At 48.8% G+C, this 16,756-nt stretch overlaps 1 protein-coding gene across 1 annotated transcript in view; it reads left to right on the top strand.

The window, feature by feature from the left end:
* Window positions 1-16,756, top strand: part of col27a1a (collagen, type XXVII, alpha 1a) — a 74,993-nt gene that overhangs the window by 42,106 nt on the left and 16,131 nt on the right. The window contains exons 13-28 of the mRNA XM_067250231.1: window positions 2,622-2,675; window positions 4,327-4,371; window positions 5,402-5,455; window positions 6,325-6,369; window positions 6,875-6,928; window positions 7,475-7,528; window positions 7,641-7,694; window positions 7,847-7,900; window positions 8,112-8,165; window positions 8,372-8,416; window positions 10,641-10,694; window positions 10,777-10,821; window positions 11,080-11,133; window positions 11,265-11,318; window positions 13,395-13,448; window positions 14,313-14,366. Of these exons, the coding sequence (XP_067106332.1) occupies window positions 2,622-2,675; window positions 4,327-4,371; window positions 5,402-5,455; window positions 6,325-6,369; window positions 6,875-6,928; window positions 7,475-7,528; window positions 7,641-7,694; window positions 7,847-7,900; window positions 8,112-8,165; window positions 8,372-8,416; window positions 10,641-10,694; window positions 10,777-10,821; window positions 11,080-11,133; window positions 11,265-11,318; window positions 13,395-13,448; window positions 14,313-14,366 (828 nt within the window). The remainder of the gene's footprint in view (window positions 1-2,621; window positions 2,676-4,326; window positions 4,372-5,401; window positions 5,456-6,324; window positions 6,370-6,874; window positions 6,929-7,474; window positions 7,529-7,640; window positions 7,695-7,846; window positions 7,901-8,111; window positions 8,166-8,371; window positions 8,417-10,640; window positions 10,695-10,776; window positions 10,822-11,079; window positions 11,134-11,264; window positions 11,319-13,394; window positions 13,449-14,312; window positions 14,367-16,756) is intronic.

The raw sequence follows: 16,756 nt of genomic DNA, 5'->3' as shown, positions 1-16,756 counted from the left end.
ACTGTCCCAATATGAACGGGATTGAATAGTACACAGGTTGATGCAGGTTGTTGCTATAACTGAAGGCGCAAGGGAGAGATTGACTTGGTTTGTGTGTGTGTGTGTGTGTGTGTGTGTGTGTGTGGCAGTAGTGGTTTTAAAGAGGGAGGCTTTAAAGCTCTTATAACAACTGACCCCCACAACTAGAACTGGAACTGTTCTAGGCTATTGGCCGAGGTCCAGTGAGGACACACACAGACACACACACCACACACACCACACACAGAGTCACCATAGTTACTGGCCGAGGTCCAGCAGAGACATGATCATTGTGTCATTGAGCTGCAGGATGGAAAACACCGGAAACTTCAGCAGCATATTACAAAGAGATCTCACTGGACCTCGACCAAGAGCCCCCCCCCCCCCACACACACACACACACATACACACACTCTCTCTCTACTATCTACATGTTGCTTTCGCCTCCACCCTCCTTCCCTCCCTCCACTTATCTCTCCGATCCTTCTCTCTCTTCCAGGATCATCACTTCCAAACACAGCTTTCTCCCTCCTGTCCGTCCTTCTTTACCCCCCGCGTGTCCTCGTTCCCTTTTATTGCCCCGTAAGTCCCCCTCCTCCGTGCCTCGCGTGGCCTTGATTGGAACTCACACCGTGGAAACAGTGGATGTCAGTCTGAAGAGATTAGCTTTGAAGCTGCGTGAAGCTGTGTGATAGTCTGTCGCCAACTAGGAGATATCGTAGTCCGAACTGTCATCCGAGAGATTCTGTTTACGTCTGTATCTGTGTGTGTGCGGGTGTGTATTAGTGCGCGCCACAGTCTTCATACATGGTTGTCTGGTAGTCAGACTGACAGTGAGCACTCCTTCTGCGTAATCCACTCAGATGGCACAGATACCCTGACCCACGGCTGGGCTACCTGGCATCATTCAAACGCAGTCGGCCTGGGCCTCGACGGGCCCGTCTTCCAAACAGAACTGCCTCTGCTGTGAGGAGTGTTGTTGGCTCGCAGAACCTCAGACTTTTCCATTGTGTGTTCCAGTCTTCATATGGCAGCAATAATAGTTCTATGATTTATCACTGGGCAGCCAATGACAGCAGTCTTGATTTCTTACTGCTCGTGTTCCTCTGTTGTGCGGCGGCGTGGAAAGCGATCTGCGGTGTCGGGCGAATCCCCACAGCCCCCCCACCCCCCCACCCCCCACCCCCCCTTCAGAGGAATCTCTCTCCTCCTCGCTCATTCTAGTGCCTAAACTCCCAGATCATTTCTTGGCGCTCGATAACGAAGGCTTGTATGAAATCCGTTTTTCGATGTTGTGGTGGTGGGGTGCTGGTCATGGTTCTTAGACTGTGCTCTGTCTTTGACATTGTTAAACATCAGCAGGCTACTGTAGCTAGACTGCTGTTGGCCAGTCCTGGCCTCTCATGTCGTTTTGCCTGGACTAAGAGGTCCTTAATGCACAACCTAATTCCAGTATCTTAATGGAAGTATTTTAAGCCAAGACTAGACGACTGTAAAGCTGTGTGTCGGGATCTCAAAGCCCCTTCAGCACATCAACTATAATAATCAAATCCTCCCACAGTTGAAAGCGTTTGCTAATTGACTGGTTTAGCTGGTTTAGCATCGTCAGCAACTGAAACACATTGGTTTTGGTACAGGAACACTGGATCAGATTGCCTGTAAATACAGCCACAGTTCTAGGTTTATTCCCATCGCTTCCTAATTAGGATGCTTACATAACATAGCAGGAGGAATGCGGCAGCCAGTTACACTAAGTGTTCCTGAATGGTTTAGTTTATCCACTGTAGTTAGCCGTAGCTCCTGTGCCAGTAGCTGTGTAGTATGTGTGTGTGTGTATGTGTGTGTGTATGTGTGTGCGGATGGGTGTGCGGATGTGTGTGCGGAGGTGTGTGTAGGCTGTGGCTTTCGCACCCCCGTAACTCAGATTAGATGTTCATTTAGGGCTGGATAAATGCAGCTAAAATTGCTGGCTGCTGGGTTATGCAGTATTTTGAAAATCCTCAAAAGTTTAGTCTTTTACGCGACACACCCGTTAGGCATCAATAACCATAATCGAGTGACTAGGCACCTCGTTTGAACATATTTGCCTCATTAAATAGCTTCCAAATGGGAATAAAATGACTGTATGCTATAATTGCCCACTCTAATCTGCGTATACATTTTAGTAATACAGTATTCATGCATTGTAGGTTAGTGTACCAGTCCAGTGGTTCTGTAGTATGACCTTGTTAAGAACTTCTTAATTTGAAATGCACCATTCAGTTTTTATCTCCCTTACAGTCCGTTATTATCTTAATTTTCATAATTTGACCCATTTATCCTTTACCAACTACTGAGCAGGTGGAACCATATAGAGTTTGAGCAATGTTGCTATGACCCGTAATGATTCATTATTACGTTGTCTGAATACATGCCTACCTTACTTACAACATGTGTGTTTGTGTGTGCTGAAGTATGCATCTGTGTGTGCATGTACGTGTGGATGCGTGCATATGTGTGTGTGTGTGGATGCATGTGTGTTTGTGTGTGTGGATGCATGTGTGTGTGTGTGTGTGTGTGTGTGTTGGGGTGCAGTAGGACTTTAAAGCTGCTCTTCTCTCCAGGGGTTTCCGGGGGATTTTGGGGAGAGAGGACCACCCGGGCCGGACGGAGACCCTGTGAGTAAATCTTCACACACACTCCCTCTATCTCTACACACACACTCCCTCTATCTCTACACACACTCCCTCTATCTCTACACACACACTCCCTCTATCTCTACACACACACTCCCTCTATCTCTACACACACTCACTCTATCTCTACACACACTCACTCTATCTCTACACACACACTCCCTCTATCTCTACACACACTCCCTCTATCTCTACACACACCCACACTCCCTCTATCTCTACACAAACACTCCCTCTATCTCTACACACACACTCCCTCTATCTCTACACACACACTCCCTCTATCTCTACACACACTCACTCTATCGCTACACACACTCACTCTATCTCTACACACCTACACACACACTCCCTCTATCTCTACACACACTCACTCTATCTCTACACACCTACACACACACTCCCTCTATCTCTACACACACACACTCCCTCTATCTCTACAAACACACTCCCTCTATCTCTACACACACACACTCCCTCTATCTCTACACAAACTGCCTCTATCTCTACACACACACACTCCCTTTATCTCTACACACATACTCCCTCAATCTCTACACACACACTCCCTCTATGTCTACACACACTCACTCTATCTCTACACACACACACACTCCCTCTTTATCTACACACACACACTCCCTCTATCTCTACACACACACACACACACTCATTCTATCCTTACACACACACACTCCATCACTACACACACACACTCCCTCTATCTCTTCATCCCTCTACTCCTGCCATCTCTACACTCGCACCTTTTCTCTCTACACACACATTCCCTCCATCCTCCTGCATTCAATTTTCCATGTGTCTCATTCACCCAAATGGAGTGAAAATTTTAAGAGCACTTAGGATGGACCGCAACTTCACCATTCCAACACACACACACACATACTCCTGGCGTTTCATTGCTGGGGATTTGGACGGTGACAGTCACGGGATGATGAGAAAACCATGAGAACCTGCAGAGAAGATCCTGCTGTTACTGGCCCTGTTCTCTTGTCTGACTTTCTTTGAACAGAGTTTTTAGTGTTCCAGAACAGTCTTACAACTAAGTTTTACCTGAATGTATTCCTCGGTGATTGATCATTTTAATTGCCCTGCTGTTTCAAAACCCCAAAAGTAAAGAGTGAAGCTTAGTTCTTTGCCTTGGCATCTGAGTTTTTCCACCACTTGAGTTGATGTGGAAATGCCATGTTATGCTCTCTCTCTCTCCCTCTCTCTCTCACACACACACACATACACACTCCAAACGTGTTCACTAGCATTCAAAAGGAAATGTTGTTGGAGGGAAGATCCTAAAATGGGCACCAAATCCAAAACATAAACAGACCAGGGAAACATCTCATCCCTCATGGTCCAGTGGTCTGGTGGTTGAGGGACTATCCTTCATTCTGTCTTTTCCACCCTCTTTCTGCACTCCTTTCTATCTTCATACACACAAACGTATGTACTAAACACACATACATAAACACACACAAACACACACACACACACACACTACCCCCCTCTCACAGGCTTTAATGAACACTGAGCCTCTCTTCTGTGTTTGTGTAAAAAGAGCCAACATCCTCAGAAAGCTGTCCCCACTCTCTGACTCTCTCTCTCTCTTTCTCTCTCACAGGGCAAGCTGGGAGCCCCTGGGCCTGCTGGAGTTTTTGGGCTTATTGTAAGTATACAATGTGTCTCTTTTTGCTTCACGTACTGTATATTGGTGTGTATACGTGTGTTTTTGTTTGTACTTCTGTGTGTCGGAGGCCTTACTACAGTCTACCTCTATTAGACCCAGTGACAGGAAGTCTCTCCCTCTCTCTTGCACCAGAGATCCATACATGGCCCACACAGAGGCCCAGACGCACTGTATCTGTCAGTCATGCTGTCTGAGCTCTGGTTATGGACTGAACCTTCTCTCTAATTTAGCTTCATTAAAGAGCTGACGGCCCCTCCCCTGTAGGTTTGTCCTGCCCACCATTCCTGCACACACACACACACACACACAAGGGCGTGCACAGCAGAGTGGTGTGTTATGATACGGTCCCTCTCCAGTCCTCTCTATTCTGAGCCAGATCTAGGCCTGTCATTGGATGCCTGGAGGTCGGAGTTGATTGCAGCTCTGGGCCCTGTCCACAGCCTCCATCTGACTCAAACACACACGTGCACAAACACACGCGTGCACAAACACACACGCGCACAAACACAAACACACACAAACTCACACACAGCCTCCTGAGGCTAATGGGCCTGGACAAGAGACAGGAAGTAGGCATGTTACAATGAGGAAATACTCAAGGATGTCTCTCACTCGACCAGAAACCTTGAACTTGGGGTAACCCTCTAGCAATGTGGAGCATGGTAAAAGCCACTGTGTTGGTGGTAGTGTAGAGGAGAAACAGCACTCGGTGCGCTGTTAACTTGTTTGAGAGACAGAGGGGCAGAGAGAAAGGCAGAGGATAAGAGGGATAGAGAGGCCGAGAGACAGGAATAACTACGGAAGTTCATAGAAATATGGTCTTCATTCAAATCTGAATATGCCTCTAACCTCTTGGCTCTGAGTCTTGGATCTCATGGCCGCTTGGTTTTGCCATGCATTATTCTGTGCGGCATCCAGCCCCTGGAGTGTGTGTGTGTGTGTGTGTGTGTGTGTGTAGAAGCGCCTGTTATGTCTGTATAACTATGTATGTTTTCTCTCCTGGTGGCAGGGTGACATGGGACCTGTAGGCGGAATAGGACCTCCAGGACCTAATGGACTGAAGGTGAGTACTCGACACACACACACGCCCTCTCCTTCACCAGTCTTCCTGAGAGGCTCTCATACAGTATGCACTTTCTAGTGTAGTAGTGCGATCCTGCAGGGACCCCACCGTAGAATAAGATGCTGTTGTCCTGGGGACGCTTTTTCAAGAGCACCAGTCACGTGACAGGAAACTGCAGCAAAATGAACCAGGGCCTTATTTCGAAAGTATGTTGTGTGTGTGTGCGTGCACGTTTGTGCTTGCGTGTGTGTACATGTGTGTCATTTTGAAAGAGCAGCAGCAAGTGAGTATGTGTGCAGATGAACTAGGGCCTTATGTCCAGAGCAGGTGTGTATGTGTGTGTCTGCGTGTGTGTGTGTGTGTATAGTCCTAGGGGAAGCCCAACTAAATGGTTGTCTGGCCCATCAGTTCTGCTGTGGCAAATTGTATAGGGGTTTGGACTAGTGTATGAATGGTGCAGTTGTAGAATTACTTAGAGTAAAGTACCCGAAAATGTGTAGTGTAGCAGTTGTTCTATAAGTAATTACATTTACATTTAGTCATTTATCAGATGCTCTTATCCAGAGCGACTTACAGTAAGTACAGGGACATTCCCCCGAGGCAAGTAGGGTGGAGTGCCTTGCCCAAGGACACAACTTAATTTTGCACGGCTGGGAATCGAACTGGCAACCTTCAGATTACTAGCCCGACTCCCTCACCGCTCACAGCCATCTGACTCCCTTTATTTTAGTAATAATTTAAAACAGCCTTTTGCATTTAAACATGGACATAACCTCAACAGTGGGTATCATGTCCTGTGCTAACCATCATGTTACTTCCTGTCAAAACCGGTTAATTCCTGTTCTAACCTGTGTGTGCATGTTTTTCAGGGGGTGTTTGGGAACCCAGGAGCGCCAGGACTGAAAGGTGATAAGGTGATCTGAATATTCCCCTTATTGGCCTGTGTCTGAGCTGCATGTTACCATGTGCACTCCCTGCATGCTAGCATCAACAGTTCCCGTTGGTCAAACCAGTCCTCTCGCTGTCCAAAAGAAGTGTTGCTTTTTGCCCTTTCTAAAGCTTATGGTCAAAAGATTTGTATCTTGTTGACTTGAAAATCTAGACTGGAATGTTGTGTAATACAGATAGATAGATGGAGTAACAGATGGATGGAGTAATAGATGGATGGATGAATGGATAAGCAGCCATCCATTCTTTCAGTGACACAGATCATTGTTGCATAAAATCCGCTGTGTCATGCTGCAGTGATTATCTGTGCTGTCATGGGAGTTTAGTGTGTGAATGCTCTCCTGTCACAAAACTCTATGGAGGATTTGCTGTAAAAAATGCTGATAATCAGCAAAAAGAAGAGATATTCCACTTATTGATTTCTCTCTCTTTCTTCTCTCTCTCTCACTCTCTCTCTCTCTGTATTAACAGGGTGAAGTTGGGCTTCCTGGCGAGCAGGGCGAGCTCGGGTTTCAGGGAGACAAGGTAAACCCTTCTCACACACACACACACACACACACAGTATGAATACAGGATGGTCCCACTGGAGAACTGTTCAGCCAGATGTGATCTGAAGCCCCTGATGTAAAGCTCCCTGCCTCCATCTCTCGGTCACTCACACACACACACACACACAGAGAGACACACACAGACACACACGCAGGCACACACACAGACCCTTTATATCACAGAGAACAGAGAGGTCTCAGAAGACACAGGAGATCTTAACCAGAGCATGCATGTCTAATGGCTGGATCAGCTCCTATAGACATCCATGGTTATATAGGTCCTATGGGATTACAGGTTTATATTGGGCCATAGACATCCATGGTTATATAGCTTCAATATCATCCATGTTTATAGCCCCCACATACATCCATGGCTATATAGCTGACACATGTGACTGAAATACTTTACTGTGTGTGACGAGCTCTTCACAGTGTGTGTGTGTGTGTGTAGCTATTAACTGTGTGTGTGACAACCTTTTTACCGTGTGTGTGACAGAAAGTCTTTGCTGTGTGTGTGACACAGGGCATCCAGGGAATTCCAGGGTTACCTGGACCCAGGGGGAAGCCCGGCCTGCAGGTGAGAAGTCCCCCCCCCCCACCCCCCCCGCTACCCCGTGAGTCTCTCTCCTCACCCTCTGTCATCGTGATCATGACCGCTGCTGGTGTCGTCCTCTGCTGTTGAATTTTAGGGAAGGACAGGAGAGAGAGGTCCTGACGGAACGCCTGGGCCACCAGGCGCCGAGGTCAGCGCACGCACGCACGCACACATGTACTCACACACTGTAAACACACCTATTTATACACATGTCAGAACATATTCGGGATAATAATAATAAAGGAGTTTGATATGAAATGAAACACGTTGTTGATATATTTGTCACGCTTTGAAAAACAGGGTTTTCCTGGTGACATGGGCCCCCCTGGAGAGAACGGTTTAGAAGGTCCCAAGGTAAAGAGAACCTTCCTGTTTGACCGCTTTCTTTTGGGGACTTTCATTGTCATTGTGTATCATTTATTTTATTTAACGTTCAGCCATCAATATTGGATGTTTCTGTACATATTGGGAGTTTAACTGTTCACTAACCTGATGGTTGTTTGTAATGACATGAATGAGTACAGATTAATGAACATCTTAACAAAGTTGCTGTGTTTTCCTGCAGGGGAAGATGGGATTGAGAGGATTACCAGGACCTAGAGGGGTGCCCGGACTAGAGGTAGAAGTACACCGCCGCCATTCACACTCGCACACACGCCATATGCACGTGCACACCCTAAACCTCCCTCCTTCATCTGAAGGATAGCCCTTAAGGCTAGCCCTCTGTTGTAATGTCAACAGCTGTGAATACGACCAGCAGCTACCACCAGTGTTCCATATGCGATAAAGCATCCATACTAATTATGACATCGTACCCATTTCCAGGGAGAAGAGGGCCCACTCGGACCACCAGGGCCGACAGGACTGGAGGTGAGTCCTGATTGGATGCAGGCATCGTGGGGGGGTGGAAAGTACACTGATAGGACAAAGATGCTGTTTTGGGGGAGGTGAAGTGTGTGGTGATTGGATTAGGATGTTTTGGCAGAAAGGCCTGGGAATGCTGATTGGATAAAGACGTTGTTTGAGGAAGTTAGGAGAGGCGTTAGCAGGAATCAATGTGAGCGTCTGGTTTTCATTCAGACTGAGCTCTTTATCTCAGTCAGGCCTCTGGCTCCTGTTACACACTCACTTCTCACTAACTCACTTCTCACTGAATCATTACCTGCATGTGTGTGTGTGTGTGTGTGTGTGTGTGTGTGTGTGTGTGTGTGTGTGTGTGTGCGTGTGTGTGTGGTTGCCTGGCCTGTGGTTGTCTCCCCACACTTTCAGGGATTGTTCTTACTTCAGACGAAATGTGCGGTTAAGAACAGATTGACTAAATCCATTAGCATGCCATGAGGCGTGCAGAGTTGCAGAGTATCACAGTGTTTACTTTCAGTTGAAAAGCCTGTTGTTAGCAGAACAGTGGAACACCAGCTTGGTGGTGACGATCCAGCAGCATGTGCTTGTGTAACAGGCAGAACTGAGTGGGGGATGAGTCAGTCAGACTCATGGGAACCACAGGCTGAAATGTGAACAAAAAGCCTATCAGAAAAAGAGAGCTTTTTCATCATCTTTCAGAGCTACAGTCTAACTGTTGGAGGTGTTGCAACTGAGTCGCCAAATTGACTAGTGAGCGGATACTGCATTACCTTTTCTTGGCCACTGGGTGGTGATGGTCGCTATTTCCAGTTTGACGTTAACTGTTACCGAGGAGTGTAGGGCAATAAACCACGTGCTTTGTTTTTAGCATGACAACTCTAAGATGCTTCTCTTTCTCCTACAGTCTTTGTGACTTTTTCTCTCTGGTACCTATCTTCAGTTCTTCTTCCTTTTCCCTCTATCCTCTTTCGTTACCTCTCTCTTTCCTTTCCCTTCTTCCCCCATCCTCGACCTCTTCCTCCCTCCCTCCATCTCCCGAGGGAAGTGATGTTTGGCTGGTGCTCAGAATCTCGAGTGATCCCTGGCTGTGAGCCACACAGCTCTGCTCCTTCTGAGCTTCACCTAACATCTGTCTGCTATCCTCATTACCCAGTCTCTCTCTGTCTCTCTCTCTGTCTCTCTCTCTGTCTCTCTCTCTGTCTCTCTCTCTCTCTCTCTCTCTCTCTCTGTCTCCCTCTCTGTCTCTCTCTCTGTCTCTCTCTCTCTCTCTCTCTGTCTCTCTCTCTGTCTCTCTCTCTGTCTCTCTCTCTGTCTCTCTTTCTCTCTGTCTTTCTCTTTCTCTCTGCCTCTTTTTCCTCCCTCTCCTCTCACTCTCTCTTTCAGTCCTTCTCTCTCTCGCTCTCCCACTCCCTCTCTCGTTTTCATTCCATCTCTCTCTGTTTCTCTCCTTCTCTTTTTTCCCCCAGTGTTCAGTGGCTGACTTGGGCTCACAGATATAAATCTAAATTGGTGAACTGAGAGGTAGGAAAACACAGTGCTGCGGTCAGCTTCTGGATGGCCATATTTAAATAAATACTTCACCAAATCCATAGTAATACTCACATTACTGCAGATGCTTGCTTTTACGTTCTGACTGAATTACGGAGTGAGTTTTTTACAGTTCCTGGAGAGCTGGCCTGAAACTACATGGGAGTTTTCTCTAAGCCATTGAAAGGCATTGTGAGTTTTTGGGCCTTGGACAAAAAAGGCGTTTCGAAGCCTGAGTTAGTTTTGTGAAACAACAATTAGCCTGCCGCTAACCCTCCCAGAACTGAGGAACATGGGAGCGTCATTTACAGTCGCTGGCTGAGCTCTCCTGTTTCCTGCCATACTGTTAGGACCTGGTAGGACGAGCCAGACCTTCTCTGAGCTGGAGCCTGCAGAACACTGCTCTTCTCCTGGAGGAACACTAAGCCTCTATAAATCTGGGCTGATTTCTAATTTCAAAGACTGGGTGTGCCTGATTTAACTTACTAAGTGCAAAGAAACAAATAGATCAGTCTTAGTAGTACCGACCAAGAGACGAATAAAATCCTGCTTTCAAATAAAGGGGGGAACAAATTTATTGAATTACAAGGCCGGCCTTGAGAAACCAATGACCTGTGGCCTTATCTGCAATATCTGGTGTTGTTTTGAGTCCTACAGTACAGAATCAGCTACAGTCAGGTAACCGTTTCCTGTTTCCTGTGCTCAGGGCAGAGTCGGCAGGAAGGGCTTCCCTGGCAGTATTGGGACGGAGGGGGTCAAGGTGAGCAATCACATTGTTACACACAGAAGGAACCTTCACAGACCCCCTGTCTTGTGTGTAATGCATGTCTGTCGTCCTTCAGGGGGAACTGGGGATCACAGGAAAGGCAGGACCCATGGGTGAAAGGGTAAGGATGCGCTGGCATTGAGGAGCCCTACAGGGCTTTTGGAATGAGATGTTGAGGACAAGGGATCCGGTCCTGAACCAGCACGGTTGCTCTGGAACACTTATAACTATGGTCCCCGGACCCTCGTTCTCTGGATGTAACCTAACCCAGCCATCACAAGCCCTCACGCTTGTCTATTGGCCAGTTATGGGATCCTGTTTACACTTAACCGTGTTCATACCTTGTCGCCAACAAGCATGTGTGTGTGTTTCCCTTCAGGGTTTGGTGGGCTTCATTGGGCCTGTGGGAGAGACGGGGCTGGCAGGAGAGAAGGTGAGACTCCCAACCTGTCCTGTGACCTTTAACCTGTCCGACCGATCCTCCAACTCTCAGGCTTCGGTTAACAATGTTTGTGCGTCTGTCTAAAATGACCAATGGTCATGTCTGTGATTGTACATTTCCAGGGGGATCGAGGCGAGATGGGCCTGCCAGGACCGCCAGGAGAAAAAGGATCAAATGTAAGAGCTGTCTGTCTGTTTGTCCGTGTCTGTCTGTCTGACCATCTGTCTGTCTTTTTTTTCAGTCATTTGTCTGTCTGTGTGTTTCTGCCTCTGTCTGTCCATCTGTCTGTCTGGCTGTTTTGGCCTGTCTATCTGTCCATCTGTCTGTCTGCCTTTCAGTCCTTCTCTCTGCTTGCATGGACTTCGGAGACGTGCGTTGGTAGAGGTGGGGAGGGGCTACCAGGGCGAGGGGGGGGAGGGGAGGGGCTACCAGGGCGAGGGGGGGGGGGGGGGTTAACATGCGGGATGGGGGAGCATTATGGCGGCATGAGATTAAGATGTCAGTGTTATTCCCATGGGAATACGTGGCTCAGTCTCTGAGACAGAGAACATCTCTGTACAGAAATGCACAGTAAACACACACACACACACCTCTGCTATACAGTGTTGGTTCTTAGAGGCTCTGAGAGGTCAGAACCATCAGGTTCATTTCTGGAAAGGGTTGTGTGCTTTTCCATCCCTCTTTCCCAATTCTTACCTCTCGCTGTGATCCCCAGAACAATAGCCTCTAGGTTTATAGCCTTCATATAATGTGATATATGTGCGTGCCTGGGAAGTGATGCAGCGCTGTGGTCTGCTGGTCTGTGACAGTGAATGTCTGCTCTGAGAGGAGAGGATGAATGGGAGGCGGCCGTCATTCAAGTCAAACGCACCGCCTGCTTTCCTGCTGGCCCTTGGCCAATGGGAATCCTCCGAGGCCTGACTTAGTCACACACCAGGAAGTGCTGGCCAAGTCAGCTGCATGCACACACACAGCATGAGGAAAGGACCTCCTCATGCTCTAATGTATAGCAGAATGCTGACCTGGATGGTTCTGCAGTCAGTCTGAGATAGAGAACTCACAGAGTTTATTGCCTGTAGCAACCAAGGTCCTGTTCATGATCTGAACGACCTACTGTGTAGACCTGGGTCAGATACCATCTGAAGTACTTTAGGTGCACTTGATGTAAGTAACATTCTACTGCCAATCCCAAAGGCTCAGTTTGATAAATGCTATCTATAGGACCAAAACTAACACACCTTAACGCCATAGTAATGCTATTGTAGTGTAGTATTCCTTTCAATGAGACAGGAATGTCTCTCTCTCTCTCTCTCTCTCTCTCTCTCTCTCTCTCTCTCTCTCTCTCTCTCTCTCTCTCTCTCTCTCTCTCTCTCTCCCTTCCTCTCTCTCTCTGTCTTTCTCCATCTCTGTCTCTGTCTCTCTGTCTCTCTCTGTCTGTCTCTCTCTCTCTCTCTCTCTCTCTCTCTCTCCCTTCCTCTTTCTCTCTCTCTCTCTCTGTCTCTGTCTCTCTCTCTCTGTCTCTCTCTCCCAATAGTCTGTAGAGTGATTCTACAGTGCTCAGAGTGGTTCAACAGATGTTTCCACCATAGAAACCGTGGGCCACACAACAGCCGTGGGTTCATGACATTACTGTGACCAACCTGCCACCGCCATTCATCTGTATGTGTGCGTATTTTCTGTGGTTGTGTCTGTCTGTGTGTGTCTGTGCGTGTGTGTGTGTTTGTGAGTGAGTGTGTTTCTCCCCCTTGCATAAACCCAGTCACTCCCTAATATAACTGAGTTGGATATGTTGGCTTGAGTGTTAATGAGCCTAGCTCTCTCTCCCTCACTGGAATGCTCAGAATTGTGCAGGGAAGCGAGGTTCTGAACACAATCCAGGCCCCCTTCTCTGAGCCATACAACCAATTCCGCTAATCAAATATGGGCTATTGGCACATTATTCAAAATAGAAAACACACAGCCTCTCTTTCCTTCACACATACACACACACACACACACACACACAGAAAACACACACAGACGTGTTCAAACATAAACTACTCAGACACACACACAGAGAGAGATGTACAAACACAGAGAATACACGCTCACACAAACAGTAAAGGCACATCCGCCTTCTGGAGTGTTTGTAATCTTTAGTTTCTTGGCTATTTTCTGGTTTCAGCTGGAACCTGTTGGATGTGTTTTAATAACTCACAGTTAATCAACTTTATGCTGCTTTATACTGTTTGTGTGTGTGTGTGTTATTGCAGGGACACCCAGGGACACCAGGTGAAAGTGGGCCCTCCGGGCCACCAGGAAATCCGGTAAGTCAGTCAGTCTCTCTCTCTCTTTCTCGTTTCCACCCCACCGCCTTTCTCTCTCTCTCTCTCTCTCTCTCTCTCTCTCTCTCTCTCTCTCTCTCTCTCTCTCTCTCTCTCTCTCTCTCTCTCTCTCTCTCTCTTTCTCTCTCACCTCACAGACTGTCTCTCTGTCTGTCTGTCTGCCTGCCTGTCTACCTGTCTGCTAGCTTGCCTGCCTGCCTGTCTGCCTGTCTGTCTGTTTCTCTGTTTGCCTGCTTGCTTGCTTGCTTGCCTGCCTGCCTGCCTGCTTTCTTGCGTGGCTAAGCTGCTTGGCTGTGAAGATGATCAGAGCTGGCAGCCACCTGCTGTAGCTGCATATCCCCCTGCCACTCAAACCTCCAACACCTCCCACCAATTAGACCCTCCACCTCCACCTACCCCCCCGCCTCGCTGCTGTTTCCCCCTGGCCCAGAGCTCCTCGGTGGGCTGCCATTGTGCCTGGGTCTGGGCCGAGCTCTGGAACAGGCAGGGGGCCACGGAGGTACCAAAACAAACATAAACACTGGGCTCGGAGGGGCAGTGTGCGTCTGTGTAAGCCCTGAGCAGCTCAGAGGGGTTCACAGGAGCAGGGTTCCTGACCAGGATCTTTAATTGGGCAGGGTGACATCTAACAACAAACCCTAGAGTGTGTTCTGAGGGTCAGAGTGGGTGCACAGGAGGGACGAAGGGTTGGGGTATGTGTGTGTGTGTGTGTGTATGGGAAGAGAAAAGGGAGGAATGGAAACAGGGTGGCGAGATGGGAGGGGGACACTGCCGTCTGTCAGGCCTCATATTTGTTTGATCTCCCTCCCTCTCGTCTTCCTCCCCTCTGTCCTGTCACGTGTACAGGGAACCCCTGGATCTCGTGGGCCCATCGGTACCAGAGGACCCAAAGGCAGACGGGTAAGACACACGCTCTCATAACTCCCCCTCCTCTCTTAGCTTCTGGGGACTACAGGGGAAGGGACTGTGTGTGGGTGTGCATATGCGTGTGTGTTGGTGTGAATGTGTATTGTATACAATAGTGGTGTGGGTGTGCAGGCATTTGTATTGTGTACTTGTATGTGTGTGTGGGAGGGAGGGAGGGAGGGAGGGAGGAAGGGAGGGAGGGAGGGAGGGAGGGAGGGAGGGAGGGAGGGAGGGAGGGAGGGAGGGAGGGAGGGAGGGAGGGAGGGAGGGAGGGAGGGAGGGGGGATGCAGCTACCGCTGAGCCAGAGGGCGATGTTGCGATATGACCTACCGAGCCGGTGATGTCATGTCTGTTTACTGGCCGTGGCTAGGGTCAGAGCATTGGGGAGGCGGTGCCATGCTGTACTCTCTCCTGCACCAGTCAGAGCTCATTAGAACTCTTGGAAGCGCTCCATCGAGCAGACGGACAACAACGACTCGTTAAAACGGCTGTTGACGTTGCAGCTTAATGTTTGTCATGGAAAATGTGACGTCCTTGCCGGGGATAATTGTGACAGGCAGCCAGTGTTCCTGCAGACTGGATGCAGACCCTTGAATAAACTGATAGAGAGAAAAGGGTCCCGCTAGAGTTCTGCTGTGGGAGAACCGTCTGGTGTATCCTCAGAGAATCATTCCTCATAGAACACAGTATTGCCTCAAGGGTTCTGGTTAAGGGTTTTATGCACGTTTTTTCAGAGGGTCATAGGTAGGATGGAAGTCGTGCCGTTGATGATGAAGATGAAGAACAATGACGCGTGCCCTGGGGAGAGGACGATGATTTGCGGTGAACGGGAGGAATGTCGTGATGGAGGGAGGACATGATGGAGAGAGGATAGGGGTGCTGAAAGATGAATTGTGCCAAGGGGGTGGAAACATGGCAGCCAGGTTTGGCGCGTTCCTCGCGGTATCCAGCCCCCCCTCCCCCTTCACCCCTCAAGTCTCCCCCAGCTCCTTTCAAGGATGTCCGCTGAGCTGCACTCATCTACTGTCTGTCTGCCCAAACACTTGGCAAGACACACCAGTCTCTGTGTCTGAGCCTTCCTTGGAAGAAGGAAGAAGGGCCTGGTTCGGTTCAGACTGGACACATACACACACATATCCTAAGCTGTGCTTCCAGTCATTGCTAATGCGAGCTGTTTCCCCAGCTGTAAATCTGATGAGCGCACTCTGATCGGGTGATAACCTGTAGCCAGGAGACCTTAGACACTGTTTCAGACACACGCATTCACACACACACATACATACACGTACACAAAGACAGCACACACACACATGCGCGCACAAGTGTAGACTCTTTGAGGAGTTTGAGACAATGCAGAGATCAGCCTTAACCCCGACCCCAGATAAATGCTCTTACCTGGGGTTGATCTACTGTTATAGTCGGCTGGCCTGTCTGCCTCTGTTAGGCTCTCCAGCAGAAACGACAACCAGTCAGTGAGGGGCAGCTTGCCTCATAAGAGTTTAATCCTGGACTTCATTCCAAGTTCATGGTTTCAAGAAAGCGTTCATGCTGCCCTTTTATGGAAAGGCCCAGTCCTTTTGTATATGTGTATGTATGTAGGCCGTAAGTGTGGCTGAACAGGGTGTCAGTTCTGGGACACCACCACAGTAAACTCACACAGCTAATGAAGCACTGGAGGAACCAAGATCACGGGACATTTCTTTCTCTCGCTTCCCCTCTATCTCTCGCTCTCTTTCTCTCTCTATCTTTCTCTCCCTCGCTTTTCTTTCTCTCCTTTCTTCCCCACTCTAGGCATTCCTTGTCCTTTCTTTTCCCCATCCCTCCCTTTCTCTCCCCACTCCCTCCCCTCCCCCTTTCCTCCTCAATCTCTCTCTCTCTTTCTCTCTTCCTCTCTACGAGTGATCACCGCCATGTTTTATGTCTGATGGTTCCTCCTGACTGACCCACAAATCTGCTGCTAATCGCTTCCATATTGTAACTCTCTGATGTCATCATGGCTTCTCTCCTTCTCGGTGGTCCGTCCATACCGCGTTGAGTTGTGTGGTTGTGTTGTGTCGTTGGGTGCTTCCAAATTCTTTGATAATTCTCTGAATACATTTTAGTGTTCATAAAGACCACCGCGCGGGGGGAAAGATAAGCATGCAGGCGTCTCAACTTCTTGTGGGTTGCTAGTGGTGTCTGGTGATTCCGAGTGGTTTCCACTGGATTACAGTACAACACAAAGTAGGATGTCGACCGAGCTGCAGTTGAAGCGCAGCGGAGGGGCGGGGCAGTCCAGAGGGGCGGGGCAGTCCAGAGGGGCGGGGCAGTCCAGAGCGGCGGGGCAATCCAGAGGGGCGGGGCAGTCCAGAGGGGTGGGGCAGTCCAGAGGGGTGGGGCAGTC

This window comes from Osmerus mordax, chromosome 14, assembly GCF_038355195.1.
Source record: "Osmerus mordax isolate fOsmMor3 chromosome 14, fOsmMor3.pri, whole genome shotgun sequence".
In the NCBI taxonomy this organism is placed as follows: domain Eukaryota; kingdom Metazoa; phylum Chordata; class Actinopteri; order Osmeriformes; family Osmeridae; genus Osmerus; species Osmerus mordax.
The sequence above is the reverse complement of the archived record's forward strand: the minus strand, read 5'-3'. Positions and strand labels throughout refer to the sequence as shown.